At 47.2% G+C, this 20957-nt stretch overlaps 1 protein-coding gene across 1 annotated transcript; it reads left to right on the forward strand.

Moving 5' to 3' along the window:
- Nucleotides 1–3170: 3170 nt before the first annotated feature.
- ZNF646 (zinc finger protein 646) lies at nucleotides 3171–9885 on the forward strand. The gene has a single exon (XM_075830884.1). It carries the CDS (start codon nucleotides 3314–3316, stop codon nucleotides 9287–9289), a length of 5976 nt encoding a protein of 1991 aa, XP_075686999.1. The 5' UTR covers nucleotides 3171–3313; the 3' UTR covers nucleotides 9290–9885.
- Nucleotides 9886–20957: the final 11072 nt, after the last annotated feature.

Genomic DNA, 20957 nt, shown 5'->3' on the forward strand with positions numbered 1-20957 from the left:
CCGTAGAAAATAACTAAAAACAAACCACACATTTCTAGAGGCATTGGGGGCGTCCAGCCCGGACTTGTACCGATAATCTTGGCGTTCGAAAGAACAGAATTTCATTAATCGGCACGGGTCGGATTTATTTTTTTCCTGGTATGCAGAAAATCTTTGTAAGGCCCTGTTCACACGTGTGGGGTCTGACCCAAATCTGCATCAACTTCATTGTTGGTCCGCGTCCTATGCATGTGAATGGGGTTTCTGCAAGTCCGGTCACACGCTACGGAAAATCTCTGTGCGGACTTTTGCCAGGAAGAAGCTCAGCCGCGGAAAAAGGAGCATGTTACACGGAGAAGCCGAGGATCAGCCCCGATGAATGACCGTAGGGCCGGTCCTCGGGTGGATCTGCTGCTCTGCCATGGACGGAAAGTCTAGGATTTCTGCTGCGGGTCGTAAAGTTATCCAGCGTCTGGTTTGAAATCTGCAAACACGACACGTGTGAACGCAGCCGAAGATGATGCAGATAATTGGAGGTCACAATTTGGTCACAATAGGATTTTACTTGGGGAAAGTCGTTTATATTGTAGTTAAAAAAAAAAAAAAAAAAAAAGTCATATGGCGACAACGAATAAATATTAGTCTGGTGTCGGGTACTGTGGACTTAAAGGGGTTTTCCACATTCTGATGACTTATCCACCGGACAGGTCATCAGTTTATGATCGGTGCGAGCACAACACAGGGCCCCGCACCGATCAGCGGCTGCCCCCGGGCATCGGACGATATTGCCGGAAGCGGATGACTCTGGTCAAGCTGCGGTGCTGTCTGAGTGAGTAGGAGCAGAGCCGCAGTTCTGACGAATGGCCGCATACCGTTCAAACCCGCAGACAGCCGGATTAGCTGAGGAGTGCGGGGTCCCTGTGTCAGACCCGCACCGATCATATACCGATGACCTATACGATACGTCATCAGTTGTCCGAACGTGGAAAACCCTTTTAAAGGAATACTCCGGGCAAATCTGTTCTGGGCAGGGCGGCGGAGCGTGACACAATGTTCTTTACATCCCTCCGTTTTCCTGGAGTGTCCCGATAAGATATTGGAGCAGGTCTTCTATGAGGAGGCCCCGGCTGTGTCCTCCGCTCCTCAGTTCTATGTATAGATGGTGCACGCGTGTGAAGTGGAGTTGTCCTCTTATCAGTGAATTACCTTCTTGTCCCGCTTACCTGGCTGTTTACTTTACTGCACGCTGCGAATTTGTTCTCCACTGAATTGGTTTGCATTGAGTTAACAGAATCTTCGTAGCAGCGTGACATTACGTGTGCTCGTCGGGGTCATGGATGGGGGGGGGTCCGGCCAAGATTTCACATCAGCCACATCTGTCTCCGCTTCCCCTATGAGGACTGATCGTCGTGCTGGAAAAATAAGGGCTGTCCGCATTTACCCGGGAGCATCATATGTACATGTTCTGCTGTGAGCTTAAAAATCTCATTCTGGTCACTGCTCCAAGTTTAGAGAATGCAGAAAACATTGGGGGGAGATCAGAACTTTGCTTCATTTACCAAAAGTCTCGCCCGTTGTTGGAAATTCCCCCGTGACAGTGAGTGGGGGCTCCGCGCTGCCCTTGCTCGCCTGCATGCCCGTTCTTGAAGGTTTCATGTGTTCACCAGAATAACCAGAACATGAAGGTCAGATGTCGGTCCTCATGTGGTTAGATGATCCCACTAGGACAAGAGTGGGACGTATAGATTGGGCGGGGTCCAGACTTACTGCATTAATCTCTACGATCACAGAAAGTGTACGGATAGGAAAGCACGTGGTGTGAATATGAAGTGGGAAGGAGCTCGTGTGTGTGTGGCAGTAATGCTGCGCTGTCACTTGTAGATGTCGCCCACCCAGACAGCTCCGCGTCAGCCGTGTCTCCTGAATCCTTACCCCCCCCCCCCCCCGATAGCAGTAAAACGGAGAATAAGTGACACTCCCTGCTCCCGACCGCACGCTACCGGCTTTACTATCGTCAATAGGCAGGAGTTTAAGGCCAGGTTCACACTGGGCGATACGCAGCATAATCGCCCGATGCGCTGCAGGGAATTCCGGGCGAAAAAACGCACCAAACTGTGGAATGTCAGCATCAGAAAACGGCTGCATTAACCGGCCTTCTAGCAGCACGGCCTCCTGGGATGACACTTCAGCCTATGATTGGCTGCAGCGGTCACATGGGATGAAACGTCATCCCAGGAGGCCGGCCTGGAGGAAGAAGCACAGACTCCTAGGTAAGTATATCGTTTGTTTTTTTCCAGAGTTGCATTTTTTGCGGCGGATTCGCTGCGATCAAAAAACAAACTATTTGTTGCGGGTTTTACCTCCCAATTGCATTCAATGGGGGAAAACCTGCAGCGATTATGCAAATACAGTTGGCATTTCCGGAATTAAATTCCGCACCGCACGTCCATTTGTGAGCGTTTTTTCCGCTCAGTAATTCCGCAGCCTGTGGATAAGATTTGTTCAATCTCATCCACTTTGCTGCTGCTGGATTATGCTGCGTTTTTTTCCGTTCGCAATTCTGCTACGTGTGAACAAGCCCTTAAACTGATTTCTGTTATTTTTAAAGACTTGGATTGTGTGATGTTCTTTAGAGGGGAAGCTCCACCTGCACATCCAATTTCCGCCATCTTCCCATCCATCTTTCCGTACTTCTTTCTAACCTAGCGAATGGAAGTAAGAATTGGGGTAGGACTGCACGATCCGACTACACAAGCTTTGTTGGTAGTCCGTTACCATGGAAACCTAGGTCTGCATGGAAGCTATAGACACTAAACCATAGTCTTATTTTAAAAAAAAATTGCTTAATTTTTCATTTATTTTTTCTCAACGCATTAAAACAAATACCTGGTTACAAAGGTGGAGGTAGGCTTTAACTGGTGTGGACTGAGTGTCACTTTCCCAGACCTTACAATTGTCCAGGATTAGGGGGAAAAAAAATGTCTTCCTAAAACAGCGCCACACTTGTACACAGTTTGTGTGTGGTATTGCAGCTCGGCCGCATTCACTTCAATGGCGCTGAGCTACAATATCAGAAACCGACTAGAATATATTTTGCTATAGAATCCCTTTTCCGTTTGTTATGAACAGTAGAACGAACGTAACGATTCACAACATTTACCAAGTCTTGTTGTTTCTTCTCCACAGGATGAAGACTTCAGAAGTGCCGGGGACCAGATTATGATTGGGCGTGTGAGAGATGCATCTACCTTGAGACGATGACACCACAGCATGAAGTGATCCCTTGAAAATGTAGCTAGATCCCTGCTGATTGGAGGAGGTCGTACATTCCAGAATGAATATGGATGATGGGACTAACCAAGCGGATGGTTCCACAAACCACAATCTGAACTGTGACCAGCGCCCCATGTCGGTCTCCGGTGTGACGGTGCTGGAAAGTCACCAGGAAGATCGACCATATAAATGTAACCAGTGTGACAAGAGTTATCGGCACGCCGGCAGCTTAGTGAACCACAAGAAGACTCATGAAATAGGTCTCTACGCGTGCCTGATCTGTCAGAGAGAATACTCCAACCCCATGGGCCTGAAAAGTCACCTGCGCACTCACTCAGAGGAGAAACGATTTAAGTGTGAACAGTGCGGAGAAGCTTTTCGTATGTCCCAGCAGCTGTACAATCACCGCAAGTCTCTACATGGTTATTATTCAACGCCCAATGGGGAAAACCTTAAAAGAAGCCCCAAGTTTGACGCGCAATCTCCAGTATTAGTGGAAAGTAGCAACTTAATGAGTAACTTGGAGAACTATATTGCTGAATCCATGTTACCCGTGGACTTTCCTCAGCTTGTCTCCAAATATTACCCAGAAGACAAGGCAGAAGACGAGGGCCCCGCCAAAGAGGATGAAGAAGGACCAGAAGCGTTAACGGATGAGAAAGATCAGCAGAATGACAGCATCGGGGAATATCGGTACAAGTGCGGCCAGTGCGGGAAAGCTTATAAACATGCCGGGAGCCTTGCCAACCACAAGCAGAGTCATATGGTTGGCGTGTACCAGTGTGCAGTCTGTTATAAGGAGTTCTCAAACCTGATGGCGATGAAAAACCATTGTCGTCTCCATTCCGACTCTAGAGCACGGCGAAGTTGTAAATCCCCTCGATCCTCTGGCAAGAGCGCTGGTGTCTATAGAGAGAAGTCTGATCCACCGCAGATTGAAGTATTACAGTCGGCTGAGAAGGCAAATAATCTGCATAGGTCACCTGATCTATCTGAGAGCATCAAATGTGAAGAAGAAGCTGTCCTCCGACCTCGCACCCACTACCAAGACGAGCTTGCCTCTCCATTGAGTCCAAAGCCGAATAGTGACGACGTGACTGATACGCCCTTCAGTTCGGACTCCATGATTGAGAGTGGAAATGAAGACGGTTTTGATCAAACAAAGGAAAAGCCAAATGACTTTCTAGCGGAAACACAACACGAATATGAAGACTCACACGAGGAAGATGCCAAGTCCGGGGATAGACCTTTTAAGTGTCATGACTGCGGAAAGACCTACAGGCATGCGGGGAGCCTCATCAATCATAAAAAGACCCACCAAACCGGCGTGTACAGCTGTTCATTGTGCTCCAAACAGATGTTCAACATGGCCGCCCTAAAAAACCATCTCCGAGCTCACTTTAAGTCTAGACCAGGGAAGAGGCTTGGAGACGCTTACTTCCCTTCTGCCAGCCTGTCTGACCTTTATCCAAACCAAGAAGACCCTTCTCAATGTGGAATCTGTGAAGACCTTTCCACCAACGAGAGTGACTTTTTACAACATCCGTTACATCACCAAAAGCAAGAAATGAATGAAACGTCGGAGGATAAACCGGTGGAGGAAGTGAATGAATCCGGCATTTGGCAAGAAACCCCTCAAGTTTCACAAGGCAGCAGCGACGACTCTGCTTATTCTAGCGTTCCTGGCTTTCCAGACGTTATCAAGGCGGACGTGGATAACTTACCCCTTCACCAATGGCGTGATGAAGATTCCTCAGCGACTCCACATGAAATTAAGCTCGAAAACAGAGACGCCGAGGTCCATGGCACAGACGCTGGTTTTGAGCATCTTCAACCAGATCCGATCGCTTCCAAAGAGACGGAATCGTCAGGATTGGAAGAACCCAACCACCAGCCTACAGATGATCGTCCGCATAAGTGTGACATTTGTGGCAGAACCTACCGGCATAAAAGTAGCTTAATAAATCATAAGCTAACACACAAGACCGGAGTATATCAGTGCTCTCTATGTCCAAAGCAATACCCCAATTTAATGGCCCTAAGAAATCATGTCCGTTTCCACAGTAGATCCTATGCTGGAAGAAGAGGTATCGCATCCAGAAGAGGGCGCCAGTTTTTTAGAACCAAGTCTAAATTTTTGCAAAACAAGAACAGCCGATCCCTGGCTGACTCTGTAAAGATAAATGATGAAGCCCCCCATGCAGCGACCACCAGTAATAGAGTTGCCAAGTCCCTAAGTCATTGCCCATGTGGAAAGTCATTTGACTGCTCCGAGCCTTTCCAAACACATTGCAAGAGCTGCCAGGGAGCAATAACCATTTCTCCTACAAAAACTCTCACAAATGTTAAATGTGAAATTTCGAGCTCCACAAATAACGAAAAAGAACTTTCCAAATTACAAGAACCTGTAGAACCTCAAGAGAAGGTCATGGAAAGCTCCGAAAATCAAGGCAGGCGAGTGTATGAATGCGACCTTTGCAGTAAGTCCTATAGACATTCGGGAAGCCTGATCAACCACAAAAGAACCCACCAAACTGGTGACTACATGTGCCCTTATTGCTCCAAGCACGTACAGAACGTGGCTGCCTTAAAAAACCATATCCGAATTCACCATAAAGTAAAAAAGGGCCAACAGGGAGAATTGTGCCTTGACCAAGCGCTTCTATATTCAGATCTTTCTTACCCACTTGATGGTAAAGGCCTGTACGGATGTGTCAGCTGCAAAGAGATGTTCCATACTGAAAGTGATTTGGTTGCCCACCAGATGGTGCACGTAGAGGGAAACCAATGGGATCACCAGGGTCCCGAGTCCAGCTCACCAGAGGTCAACATGGATACAACTTTTACTGGGGACTCTGACTGGGACCGTTCCAATAACCCGGATTTCCAAGATGATGAAAGTAAAGCCCTTGACTCTGCAGAAGAAAATCCGCCCGAATACACATGTGTAGAATGTGGGGAAGTATATGACCATATAGACTATTTAAATGACCATAAACGTAGCCATCAGATGGGTATCTACCAATGTTCATTTTGCCCCAAAGAATATCCGAACCTCCTCGCTCTGAGAAGTCATTTCGAGTCCCACACAAAGCCTCAATCTCTCAAGAATGACCGAAGACAAAGCTTCGATGGAACTATTCAGAATGAATTTGCGGACCACCCGCTCCCGGCAGATAACCATTACGACTGCGGTCACTGCGGTTTGGTTTTTTCAAATGAAGTCGACTTCCACCAACACCAGGTCGCACACGAGAAACAGGTAATGGATGAATCTCTTCCAGGACTCCACGGTGAAGAACAAGAGGCAGAGTTCTCCTTCTCCATGCATTCCTCAGAAAGAGAATTATTAAGTCGAATAAAAAGCGAGATCGAGGAACCGGACCACAGCGAAGTCCACGATGGGGGGTCCCTACTCTCACACATTTGTGGATTCTGTGGGAAAACCTATGACGATCTGCAGAGTTTGCAGGCTCACAGCTTTACGCACAGTAATGAAGACTCTTCTAAAAATGAAAACCTCGATCCTAAATCAGATCAAGATGAAAATCCCCAACACAGTCCAACAAAGGGAAACGAAGGCTCTGGGTCAACTCCTAAGAATGAAGACAGTCCGGAGCGCCGGCCTTATACGTGCGAACAATGCGGGAAGACTTACCGTCATGGCGGAAGTTTAGTCAATCATAAAAAGACTCATTTAGTTGGAAATTTCCAGTGCGTAGCTTGTTCTAGACATTACCCTAACCTGGCGGCCTACAGAACCCACTTGAGGCACCATCCAAAGTGTAAGCAGCCGGCAGCATTGACCAATCCACAAGAGCTCCAAACTCCCACGTTACGAGACCGCGGCGATGAGAAACCTATGACTTTTACTCTTTCTTTGCCTGACCATTCTGCAACGAAAGACGATCCCCTGCCAGATCATTGCACTTCCCAATCCGACAGCCAAACCCCTCTAAATAATAAGACTTCAAGGAGACGGTTTTCAAGACGAGTCGGTCGGAAACGTGAAGCCCATTCCAGCGTACGGATTACTTTGGCGCGTTCTTTTATGAGTGGAGCTCCTAATGTGGCTGATGTAGAAGACCATAAGGTTCAAGTCTGTGAATTCTGTGGTAAGATGTGTGGGGTCAAAGAGCTGGCGCTTCATCTTTCTGGTACTTGTGACCACAGCAGTCCCTCCGCTGAAGTCGGTGGTGATCCGGTTGAACATAAAGAAGACATTCAAGATCTTCCAATCTTGTCCAACTCTTTATCACAACATGAAGGGGAGACCGGATTTTATTGGCGGCCGTTCCGTTGTGAAGTGTGTGGTCGGAGCTATAGGCATGCCGGGAGTCTTATTAACCATAAGCAGACGCATAAAACTGGAATCTTCCGCTGTTCCATCTGCCAGAAACGCTTCTTCAATCTAATGGCAATGAAGAATCACAACCGCATCCATTTCGAGTTAAAGAGGCACAAATGTCTAGATTGTGGTAAAGCTTTCCGGCTGCGGAAACAACTAGAAACTCACCAAAGAATACACCGGCAAAGGGCTTCAGGCAGAAAGCTAGGAAGACGCAACCGCAGAAGCCGATTCAGAAGATTCGCTCAAGGGCATCCGCAAAAGTCGCTAAGACCAGTGTCCAGTGAAGGCTCTGCTGTAAATAAAGTTATTGTCGCTGGTAAGAAGAGATCTTTTCATGCAAAAAGGCAAATGGATCCAGATTCTCGCCCGTACCAGTGTGAGGAGTGCGGAAGATCCTACAGACATGCTGGAAGCCTATTTAACCATAAGAAAAGCCACAAAACGGGTCAGTACCATTGTACGATTTGTGACAAAACCTACTCCAATCTAATGGCCCTGAAGAACCATCAGCGCACTCACTATGAAGCCAAAAGACATCCTTGTTCTCAGTGCGGGAAAACCTTTAAGTGGAAGAGACAACTTTTCCGGCACCAACTTGTTCATGTCCAAGAGGGTTCCCAGTCGGACTCTCAGATACTTTCCGGAACAGAAGAATCAAAGACCATAGACGATCGCCAGGAAGAAAACTCCACTGCGGGTGATAAAATCTCCGGCTTTAATGATGAGGATGTCTCCAATGGCGCAGACCACAATGACGACTCTTCCTCATTAGAACCTGTATGTGATACGTTGGAGAGCCATGAATGTAAAGAAGCCGGGGACAGTGCGGCGAAAGAATCTACATACACTGAAAACCAAGAGCAACGACCCTATCGATGTGACGTATGCGACCGTAGCTATCTCCATGCCAGCAGCCTGCGCACGCACAAGAGCACGCACGAAAGAGGAAATTATAAGTGCTACGTGTGCCGCAGGGAGTTCCTGAACCCCATCACCCTGAGGAGCCACCTGCGGACCCACAGTGCGGAGAAACACTTTCAATGCGTGGATTGCGGGCAGATATTTCTGTCTTCCGAGGAGCTGATCAGTCACAGCACAGTCCACACTGGAGAAAACTCCTTCCATTGTCTAACCTGTAACCGCGGGTTCAGCTGTCCATTAACCCTCAGACACCACCAACGGACTCATAAACTGTTGTCTTCTCCGTCTTCCTTACAAGTTTCGCCAACACCGACTCCGAGAAATGAAAAAAAGGCGTCGCAATCCGGTCAGAAATTCCGAAATCACAAAGACCAAGCGAACCAAGATGAGCGGAAATATAAGTGCAAGCAATGCGGCCGTTCTTACCTCCATTCCGGTAGCCTATTTAACCACCAAAAAACCCATAATGTCGGGGTCTACAAGTGCCCGAACTGCTTCAAGGAATTCTCCAACCTGCTCGCCTTTAAGAATCATCTCCGCATCCACCGATCCCACTGCAAGGAGTGTGGAAAATCCTTCCGTAACTCTACTGAGCTGGCGGCGCATTCGAAGACCCACGAAGAAGGAGCCTTCACTTGCTCGCTCTGTAATAAACATTTTCTTTGCCGTTCCAGTTTTAAACGACATCAACGAATCCACGATAACCGGGACGGCGACCTCTTAGACCCGCAGGCGGTATCCAATTTTGTGGTTGAAGTCACATGACTGTAACCATGGAGGCCACGCGTGGCACCAAGTCTACACCACAAACACTGAGAAGACTTCTGGATTCCATCTTTTTTTTAAGTTATTTTAGCCACCTCAGCTGTGCCATTAACCCTTTCCAGACTGTCCGGATGTAGATAATAACTTAATAACGGACCGGCCTACAGAATTGACGGGATACAGGTTCTTCTGTTACATTGCCTTTTTATTTTAGGACAATGAGGGGTTAACCTCCCCCTTTCCAAATGCACTTCTGTCGGAATATAATGGTGCTTTAACGAAACACGACACCGGGGTGTCTATTACAGTAACGTGGCCGCCAGCCCCCCTCTGTAGCCGGATTATCTGTTTACTTCCTCCGCGCCATTCCAGGGGAGGATTCGGAACGGTTTCGTGACTGAAGTATGTTCGAAGCAATTTGGGGTGGGCTACGTGACGGGGCTTGAAACGGGTTTACGCATCTGCCAAGCTGTTCTCTTCCCTCGGAGCCCCGCGCTGTCTAGCAGATGGGTCTTATTAATTTATATTGTACAGGGTTCCTGAAGCCGGCGCGCTGACCGTGCCGGATGGGGATTATGCCGATAAAATCATTTGGAAATGCTGTTTTGTTTGGTCTGGTTTTTGTTTTTTTATTATAAGTGGCAGGAAAAATACAGAATCCTCTAGATGTGGTGATCGGTCTCAGATACGAAGGCAGGGAGGAGCGCGTTCTCACATTTTGTGGCACTGGATAACACCCCTGTGCCGCACTTTTTAGAAGGGAGATCAGGGAGAGTCGGTGCAGCGGTGCGTGACGTCTGCTGCGTAACAATGTTTACCGAAAGCCTCGCTCATTTATTTTGGCCCCATCCTGAGGAATGGGAGGCCGGGTAATGGAGCGTTCTCTGCCGTTACTTGGGAAAATAATATTGAGAAATGTTAAGGTTGAGGAGTTCTCGTTTCTGACACTTGATATTTTACGTAACTTTCTCCATAATTGTCACAGCAGCTCAAGTTCCAAGATTGGTCACTGACCTCTGCCGGGTGCAAAGATCCGACCGAAGAAAGGGAGGCCTACAGAGCGAAGCGAGATCCCCATAGACTCCTGTGGGTGCGCTATCCTGGCTCTATACAACTTGGAGCGGGAGGTCATATATATATATATATATATATATATATATATATATATATATATATCGCATTCCAAATTATTATGCAAATGTTATTTTTGGCTGATTTTCCTAAATAGTCGATGCAATGACAGTCAGTATAATCCTCAGCATCAACCGCTGGAGGATAATGAGAATTTTATTGAACAAATCTCCTAATGAGAACAGATTTTTTTGCTTCACATTATTATGCACATCAGAGATCAGAACATTTACAGGTTGTAAAGAGACTAAAATGGTAATTTGTTGAATTTGCAGCATCAGGAGGTCATATTTACAGAAATCACAAGCTCTTTCAATCAAAAAACACTTACCAGGCCAAGTTACATGTTAAAGTGAATGTGTCGCTAGAAATTTTTTTTTTTTTTTTTTTTCGTTAAACAGTATATAAATGATTAAACATTGTTCTAATTTTTTTTCACAAGTCAGGAAATATTATAAATTAGATTCTAATGTATAACATTTCCATGTGCTGGTCACTAGAGGGAGCAGTTCCCAAAATTGCAGCATTGCAATGTGGTAAAGCAACCCCATTGCTTTATGCTGCAAATTTGGTGTAGACACACTCGCTCTAGTGTCCTCACACAATCCCCCCTCCCTTATCCTGGCTAGTGCCAGGAGAAAGGAGGGGGTTGAATGTTCAAACCGCCTACACTGTGTGCTGCCATTTTTTGAGCGAATGCACAGTGTAGGAGGATTAGATACAGTGGTAATCACACAGTATAACACATACAAACATAACTTACCTGCTCCTGCTGCCGCCTCTGCTCCTAGTCCTTGCTTCTGAACATATGGACGGAAGCCCCGACCGGAAGTAGTCATCTTACTGTCCGGCCGCGGCTTCCGGTCCACATGAAAATGGCGCCGGATGTCACTCGGCCGAAGACCTTCCTTTTGGACTGTGTGGGAGCATGCGCCGTTCCCACACAGACGGCGTACGCTATAGTGAATGTAACGGCTCCCGTTCGCATTCTCTATGGGGATGTATGTGCCGTATTCCATCTCTGTATGTGTCGTTAATTGACACATACAGAGATGAAAAAAAAAATGGCAGCCCCCATAGAGAAGTAAAAGTTAGAAAAAAGAAAAAAGTACAACACAAATAAATAAAATGTTATTAACATACTAAAACCAAAAACATAAAAAAAAAAACTTTTCACGACACCTTCCCTTTAACATAGGACCCCTTCTCTGATATCACCTTCACAATTCTTCCATCCATTGAATTTGTGAGTATTTGGACAGTTTCTGCTTGAATATCTTTGCAGGATGTCAGATTTAACCTCCCAGAGCTTCTGTTTTGATGTGAACGGCCTCCCACCCTCATAGATATTTTGCTTGAGGATGCTCCAAAGGTTCTCAATAGGGTTGAGGTCAGGGGCACATGGGGGCCAGACCATGAGTTTCTCTCCTTTTATGTCCATAGCAGCCAATGACACAGAGGTATTCTTTGCAGCATGATATGGTGCATTGTCATGCATGAAGATAAGTTTGCTACTGAAGGCACGGTTCTTCTTTTTGTACCACGGAAGAAAGTGGTCAGTCATAAACTCTACGTACTTTGCAGAGGTCATTTTTACACCGTCAGGGACCCTAAAGGGGCCTACCAGCTCTCTCCCCATGATTCCAGCCCAAAACATGACTCCGCCACCTCCTTGCTGACGTCGCAGCCTTGTTGGGACATGGTGGCCATTCAGCAACCTTCCACTACTCCATCCATCTGGACCATCCAGGTTTGCACGGCACTCATCAGTAAACAACACGGTTTGAAAATTAGTCTTCATGTATTTCTGAGCCCACTGCAACTGTTTCTGCTTGTGAGCATTGTTTAGGGGTGGCCGAATAATAGCTTTATGCACCCTTGCAAACCTCTGGAGGATCCTACACCTTGAGGTTCGCGGGACTCCAGAGGCACCAGCGGCTTCAAATACCTGTTTGCTGCTTTGCAATGGCATTTTAGCAGCTGCTCTCCTGATCCTATTAATTTGTCTGGCAGAAACCTTCCTCATTATACTTTTATCTGAACGAATCCGTCTGTGCTCTGAATCAGCCACAAAACTTTTCACAGTACGATGATCACGCCTGAGTTTTCTTGAAATATCCAATGTTTTCATACCTTGTCCCAGGTATTGCCCTATTTCACGCTTTTCGGCAGCAGAGAGATCCTTTTTCTTTCCCATATTGCTGGAAACCTGCGGCTGCTTAATAATGTGGGATGTCCTTCTTAAGTTACATAGTTTGTACGGTTGAAAAAAGACACATGTCCATCAAGTTCAACCAAGGGATGGGAAAGTCGTTTTCCTATGATTGGGCACACCTGGCAAACTAATTATCACAGGTGTCTGAGACTGATTACAATGATCCAAAGAGCCCTAAGACACAATACCAGCCATGAGTTTCATTGAAAAAATAATTATTAAATGTTTATGACACTTAAATCCAATGTGCAGAATAATTTGGAACGCGGTGTAGATGTAACTTGCTTTGTGGATCTCGTGCTGATCTTGTTACGTTCTGAGATGGAGGCTCCTGTTTTCGGGGTGCAGGATTTGACGTCTCTCCCTGCTGGTTCAGTGTCTGCAGAGCGTGCTTTACTATGCTGCATTTTGGGAGAAGTTTACACCGTTGAATTCACAAGTCTCTTCCGCGATGCAGTGAGCAGGAGTCATAAGATCTTTATTCTATGAAACATTAAGCTTTGTATGATGAGAAGTACGGCGGCTGATGGGGGTTGTAGTCCAGTGTTGATGGCCCTCCTCATTTTGTGACCTGAATTAGCATAATGACCTCCGCAGTCTGGCTGGTTCCTTGAGCGTTAGTTTATTTCGTCAGGCAGATTTTGAGGCATTTTTTTTAACATAACAAAAGTAAAAACTGCTTTGGAAATCACTGCGAGCTCCGGCACGACGATTTCTTATTATATTTCCCGTGAGCGGACAAAAAAAACTTTCCTCATCTCCCATTGAAATCCATGAATGGAGATTTGGGCGTTCTTGGCGTTTTTATTTCGACACCGTTTTTGCATCAAAATCGGAGCCAAATCAATATCTGATCGGTGGGGTCCCACTCTCTGCACTCCCGGCGATCAGCTGTTGTGAACGTGGCTGCGGTGCTTGTGCGGGCGCTGCTTCCCCTTCATCGCTTGCGCCGCTCAACACTCTGAATCTTTAACACACTTATAGCGGTGATTTTGCGTATTACACCCTTCTCCTATTCACTTAAATGGAAGGAGGCTGGAACACCGTGAACCGCTGCAGTAAAGGGAAAACGGCGCTCGCACAAGCGCCGCCGCGTCTTCAAAACAGTTGACTGGTGAGGGTGCCGAGAGTTACGTCATCAATATTTGATCGATGGGGTCGATCTTGAGTAGCGAAAAGAAGGCGAAATTTATAGCCTTCCACCAAGACTCCGTTTTTTCAGAAGGTCCTCTGCAGTAATCCCAAAAAGGGAAATTAAATCGTAGTTTAGTGTATGCCCAGGCGTATTTTGAGGTGTTTACGCCCCGAAATACGCCTGAAAACGCTGCGTGTGAACAAACCCTGAAGGTTATTAACATAAAAGCTTTGTGGTCTGGACCGGTCTGGCGGACGTGTTACCGTGTGCAAGAAAAATATCAAATCTGTCTTTTCTTTTGTGTGTTTTTTATACATTTGTAAACCTTTTATAACAACATTTTAGGAAGGATCGTTAGTAAAAGCGGTTTTATAAAACGCTGATTTAATTTCCCTTTTTGTGACCGATCCTGAGGAAAAGCCCTTCAATGTCTCCCAGTTCATTGGTCCACGTTTATCAAAAATAGCATCATTTTAGTCCACGTCCTAGTTACAGGGTCATCCACGTTTTCGGAAGTCCTGTAGGTTCTAATGATCTTTATTGATTTAGCGCCAACATATTCCGCAGCTCGTTACAACTCAGAGGAAACGTGAACAGACAATATCAGACGTCACAGTGAGGTCCGGAATTATTTGGGCAGTGACACGATCTTCATGGTTCGGGTTTTGCTGCGACCACATTGGATTTGACATGAAACATCTGAGATACAATTGAAGTTTAGACTTTCAGGTTTAATTCTTGGGGTTGAACAAAAATATCCTGTGAAACGTTTAGGAATTGCCGCCATTTTTCTGCGCAGCCGCCTCATTCCAGGGGCTCAAAAGTAATTGGACAAATAAACATTCCCATAAATACAATGTTGTTTTTTAATACTTTGTAGAGAATCCTGTGCAGCAATGACGGCCGGAAGTCTGGACCCCGGGACATCGCCACACGCTGGTTTCCCCCTTTGTGAGGCTTTGCCCGGCAGTTACTGCGGCGTCTTCACTTGTTGCTTGTTTCTGCGTCTTCCTTAAGTTTGGTGACTCGGCCATTGCAGAATATTCCACCTCTTTCCTTATAATCTCCTGGGCGGCTTTCGGAGTATGTTTTTGGTCATTGTCATCTGTCCTGTGAAGTGACGTCCAATCACCTGCTGCATGTGGTGGAATCTGAGCAGAAAGTAAATCCCTGAACACTTCACAATTCATCCGGCTGCTTCTGACTTCAGTCACATCATCAATAAACACTAATGACCCAGTGCCAGGCAGCCATACATGCCCATGCCATCACACTGCCCCCACCATGCCATCCCACCGCATCCACCATGCCATCACACCGCCCCCACCATGCCATCACACCGCCCCCACCATGCCATCACACCGCCCCCACCATGCCATCACACCGCCCCCACCATGCCATCCCACCGCCCCCACCATGCCATCCCACCGCCCCCACCATGCCATCACACCGCCTCCACCATGCCATCACAGCGCCCCCACCATGCCATCACACCGCCCCCACCATGCCATCACACCGCCCCCACCATGCCATCACACCGCCCCCACCATGCCATCACACCGCCTCCACCATGCCATCACACCGCCCCCACCATGCCATCACACCACCCCCACCATGCCATCACACCGCCTCCACCATGCCATCACACCGCCCCCACCATGCCATCACACCGCCTCCACCATGCCATCACACCGCCCCTAAAATGCCATCACACCGCCCCCACCATGCCATCACACCACCCCCAAAATGCCATCACTCCGCCCTCACCATGTGTTACAGAGGATGTGGTGGCTTTGGATCATGAGCCTTCTCTGTACTTTCTCCTCCCATCGTTCTGGTCCAGGTTGATCTTCGTTTCGCTTCTTTACATGTTGTTTTGTAAAGTCTGATCCGGTCTTTCTATTTTTCGGCTGATTATTGGTTGGCACCTTGTGGTGAACCCTCTGTATTTGCTCTCATGAAGTCTCCTCTTTATGGGAGACTTAGATACTGATCCACCTACTTCCAGGAGAGTCTTCACTTGGGTAGATGTTGTGAAGGGGTTTTTCTTCACCATGGAAAGGATTCTGCGATCATCCACCACTGTTTGTCTTCCGTGGATGTCCAGGCCTTTTAGAGGTCATGAGATCACCAGTGCGCTCTTTATTTTCAAGAATGTACCAGACTGTTTCTTTGGCCCTCCTGACATTTGTTCTTCTCTCTCTGATGGATTTCTTCATTTTTTTCAGCCTAACGATGGTCGGTGTCACTTGCATTGAGAGATCCTCTGACCTCATGTTGTGGGTTCACAGCAACAGCTTCTAATTGTAAATGCCGCACCTGGAATCAACTCCAGACCCTTTACCTGCTTAATTGATGATGGATTAACGAGGAAATAGCCCATGCAGCCCATTAAACAGCCTGTGAGATAATTGTCTAATTACCTGATGTGAATACCCTCAAATTAGAGCTGAGAGTCTGAACTTTAAACCCATATTTATTATAGAACTGGATATTCAATATGTTTTGGTAAACAGCTAAAATGCCAAAACTTGTCACTGTCCAAATAATTCTGGACATAATTGTAGTTAGAAAACTAACGATTCAAACAAGAGCGAGGACCCGCTCCCAAGAGCTTACAATCTATGAGTAAATAATGGAGACACAAAATGTAATAAGGTCTTGTTCAGTACATCGCTCCTCCATCTTTTATACACCGGGGGTAGGACACCTAAAGCTGCTTGAGCCGGTCACCGGCCAGTATGTGTGTATGACAGACGTGAAGTGTATTGGGGTGCAAGGAGTGTGGGGGTACGGCTGAATGAAGGGGCCTGATGACTAATATAAAAGGGGGGCCCGGAAAAGGGGTCATGGGAGTCATATTAGGGAATGTTTTCAGGCACGTTTAACCCCTTCCTGCAAAACCACATGTCTTGTACGTCGTAGTGCGTAGGGGAATGTATGGAGCGCGCTCATACGCTGCGGGTGTCGGCTGTGTTTTACAGCTGACACCCGGGACTAACAGCCAGGAACAACGATCATGCGGTTCCTGGCTGTTTAACCTCTCAAATGCTGCGGTCAATCGCAAGGCATTGAAAAGAGGGGGGCGGGCCCCTCTGACAGCAGATCATCCCCCCCCCCCCGCAATGAGATCGGGGGGGGTGACTATGGTAGTTATGGCAGGCCAGGGGCCTAATGAAGACCCCCAGGACTGCCTTCACTCTGCCTATGCTGTTCTAAACAGAAGCCTGTAGAAATGACCATACACTGCAATACATTAGTATTGCAGTGTATTGTACCAGCGATCTAATGATCGCTGGTTCAAGTCCCCTAGAGGGACTAATGAAATGTGTGGAAAAAGAAATAAAAATGTTTTACAATAAACATTAGACTGAGTCTCGCTGCATATAATATACACATTCTCTATCATTGTGACTGTAAAAACTAATGTATCGCGTCATTTATGATGTAAAAAATAAAAACTTCTTTCCCTTATTAATGTGAAGCGCGAGGTGCGATGATGAATGTATTACCTCCGTGTGCCGCACATTAATAGTAATTAACCCCATCATTTACCTCCCACATTAACCCAATGTTGTCCATTATCACTGAGGGTGTTAATTACTATTATTGTGCGGCACACGGAGGTAATACATTCATCATCGCACCTCGCGCTTCACATCAGAAAACAGAATAACTTTTTTATTATTATTAGTGTTGGCAAAGCGTCGTTTTGGTATCGAGAATCGCAATATTACACGAAGTATCGGAATCCAAGTCCAAATTCTGGTATCGTGACGACCTTAGGACGAAAGTGAGAGCGTGAATCAGAGCGACAGTGAGAGCTTCGGCTGTTTCCACAGTAAGGAAAGGTTGGATTCTGAGGTGACCGGAGCGAGGAAGCGACTGAAGGTATAAGGCGCGGATGTGTTGATGAACGTGGGGCGTCGTCCTTTAGGGGTTGGAGCTGCGCCCCCCTCGTGCAGGATGAAGGGTTTTGTCTCGTCGGCTGTAGACCCGGCAGGATATTGTTGATCCGTTGCTGCTGCTCGGGTGGGAGATCCACATCTGGAATTACCGGGCTCCTACACAAAGTTTACCACAGCCACGGTGCGGCCGACCACAGAGCCACGGAGCGGCAGACCACAGAGCCACGGTGCGGCCGACCACTGAGCCACGGTGCGGCCGACCACAGAGCCACGGTGCGGCCGACCACAGAGCCACGGTGCGGCCGACCACAGAGCCACGGTGCGGCCGACCACTGAACCACGGTGCGGCCGACCACTGAGCCACGGTGCAGCCGACTACTGAGGAATCTTCACGTTTGTTTTTACAGGGAGTCTCCAGGTGTCAGACACGCCGGTTGTACAGGTCCGGGTTATTGTATCTAGATTATACATTGGACGAGCTGTTATGTTGTCTGCACCTTCTCATCATGATTTCTGTCTGAACCGTCCCTGATGCCCCCAACCTATGAAACCGCAATGAAGGGCAGGATTTAGAAGATATCAATCCTAATGACTGCAGAATCTTCCAGATCCTCTAACAAGAAGATACTCGGCACAGGACAATTGAAGGGACTTTGGGAAAAATGGTCTGTCTTCTACCTGCCGGAATGTGCGCCTAACAACATCGACCTCCGATACATCTGTGGAAACGAGTCCTATAAATGTTTTATAATGATCACGAGCCGCTTTTCCTGTTGTGGCGTTGCATTGTCTGCTGTTCCAGGTGTGGCCACTAGAGGTCACAGGATGACTGGGAACTTCCCATATTACGGAATGTTGGCAGTAACTGGTGTGAAAATCCCGACATACTCGATAATGGATCCGCACTGCGTTACGGAGAATTTGCGGGGTATTGACATTTCTGGAGGAGAGAATGAGCTGCTTGTAGGAAAGTGCTGAAGATCGTGAGGGCCGGAAAGAACGTCATACCCAGATCTGAGAAGAGTAAAACTAGGAACATAAATGCCCCAGTACAGGACGGTGGAGACGGGAACCACTAGCCGGCCGCTGGTTGCACGCCACTAATCTATATCTATTGTTTAAATCAAGTTTTTATTTTACCATACCATAGGATAACACTTCCTGTCACTGTGCTGTGTACGGCAGGGGCAGCAGTCATCTCCTTATTATCAGAGGCCGGGGTTATAATGAAAGGTAATATGTATTATAAAGCTGGATGCTATCACGGGATTGACAATGGGCACAGCTCATCTTCTTCCCTGCACGTTTACCACAGAGCATGCCCACTACACTCCCTCATAGAGGTTCATAGATTCTTTATGACCGGTCTCTTATATCGAGGCACCTGCTGTAAAGTAAATGTATTCAACTGCTATTGCAGCAACTGAGGCAACATGGCGTAATTATGTGATAGGACAATAACAGGATAAAAAGAAATCCAAAAATAATAAACTGTTACACTGAAGCCTTTCCTGACCTCAGAACGTTTCCTATCAAAGTCTAAATTATGGGCTGATGTCTATTTGGGGATGTCACCTATAAGAAGCGGCGGACTCCCTGCTCGTCTGCTGCTCAGAGCTCTTTTCTGTGCGCTGTCAGCCGTCCTGTGCGCTGCCTCCTGTAGGCTCGGTGTTGTGAAGGCCTTTGTAAGAACACCGGCAGAGTGAGACGCTGACAAGACCTCCCGCACTGCCTAAGAATACACGTGCTCTAAGGCTTTGTTCACACAGGATTTTTCCTGAGGATTCCGAGACAGAAACTTGAGGCTGACACTTGGATTTTCCGTAAAAACGCTTTTTTCACACAGATTAGTCCCAGTTAACGGGGCTGTCCTGCCTGTGGCTACTCGAGGCTGTTTTAGCAGAAGACTACAACTTGCTTTATTTCCCTCCTGAGCCCGTGTCATTCTCAGCCTTCAGTTTAGTTCTGACAAGAACCTGGAAGATCTGGATGAACAGAGTTACAATACTTCATAAACCGGGGTGTAATAATCATTAACATAAAGTCCAGAGACTGCGCATTTGCTGCACCATTCCAAGTCCCCGTGGCCGCAGCAGCAGTGCCCCCATATTTGTATTGTTGTAACCCTCACCTCGGAGGTCGGAGCACCTCCCCCATAGTGATATCAATTCCCTGCGCTACAGGAGAGGAGCAGCTTGTGGCTCGGTGGCATCCATGACTGAGCAGCGGACGCCGAGCCAACACTTCCTGGACATCCCGTCACCGGCTATTTTAGGTTCCTGACAGTCAGTGACAGCTCGAGCAGCAGGGAAGAGGCCGATATCGTGTACGAGCCCAGACCGGACTTCTGCTCCGTCCACGATACAAACGTCCCCAGGTCTTATGCTTATTTTTCACTGGGGAGGAACAGCGCCATCTAGAGGGGTTCCCTTTCCTTAAGAACTTTCATAACCAGGTCTTATGTCTGGCCTTTACAAAAAAAAAAAAAAAAAGGACCAACAGTCGTGAGATAAACGGCCGCTGAAGTGCGACTGTTGTTCCCAACCTTTGGCTGTTTGTCATTTTTTCGCATCAGCAATTATCAAACCTCCGATCCATTGTGGCAAAATTTTTGGTACAATTGTCTGATTATAAACAGTGGGGGGGGTCTTTTCTCTGTATCACCTCTGTGACTTTGTCTGGGCGTGCGTGTAAATGGCAGCGAAGTTGTCAACCAAAAAAACAAAAAAAAACCCTTTGCAACACTTTTTTTTTTCCCCAGATAGAGAAACATTTGAAGGCGCGGGTCACGGGACAGTCTCCTATAGACAGCCGTATTACAGCCACAAGACCCAGACACCCCTGTGAGCCCACGGCGATACAAGTTCATTTCACTTGAACCACGTGGTCCTTGCAGCTGTAATATGGATGGTAAAGTGCGGCCCCATTACGGAGGTCTCCATAAAGCCCAACGCTAATTTTACCGCACTCCTAGTGACACTCACTCCGGCCTAAGGCCTCATGTACACGACTGCATCGAGTCCACAATTTATCTGCATTTTTGTGGAAAAATTGCAGACGCATTCATTTGTACGGCGCCATGCACACTACCCTGGTTATCACAGAACCGCATCGGGGCGGCGAATCCGGACGGAAAGAACTCAGGACTAGTCATTTCACGGTCTGGATTTGTGGGTCCACAGCACCGGTGAAATTGTTGCGAATCCTGATGACAATGTTTTTTGCGGTCCGATGAACTGCAACGGACTCATGGTTTTTGCAGACTGCAAATCTAACACG

The sequence above is a fragment of the Rhinoderma darwinii genome, chromosome 6 (assembly GCF_050947455.1).
Source record: "Rhinoderma darwinii isolate aRhiDar2 chromosome 6, aRhiDar2.hap1, whole genome shotgun sequence".
Classification (NCBI taxonomy): domain Eukaryota; kingdom Metazoa; phylum Chordata; class Amphibia; order Anura; family Rhinodermatidae; genus Rhinoderma; species Rhinoderma darwinii.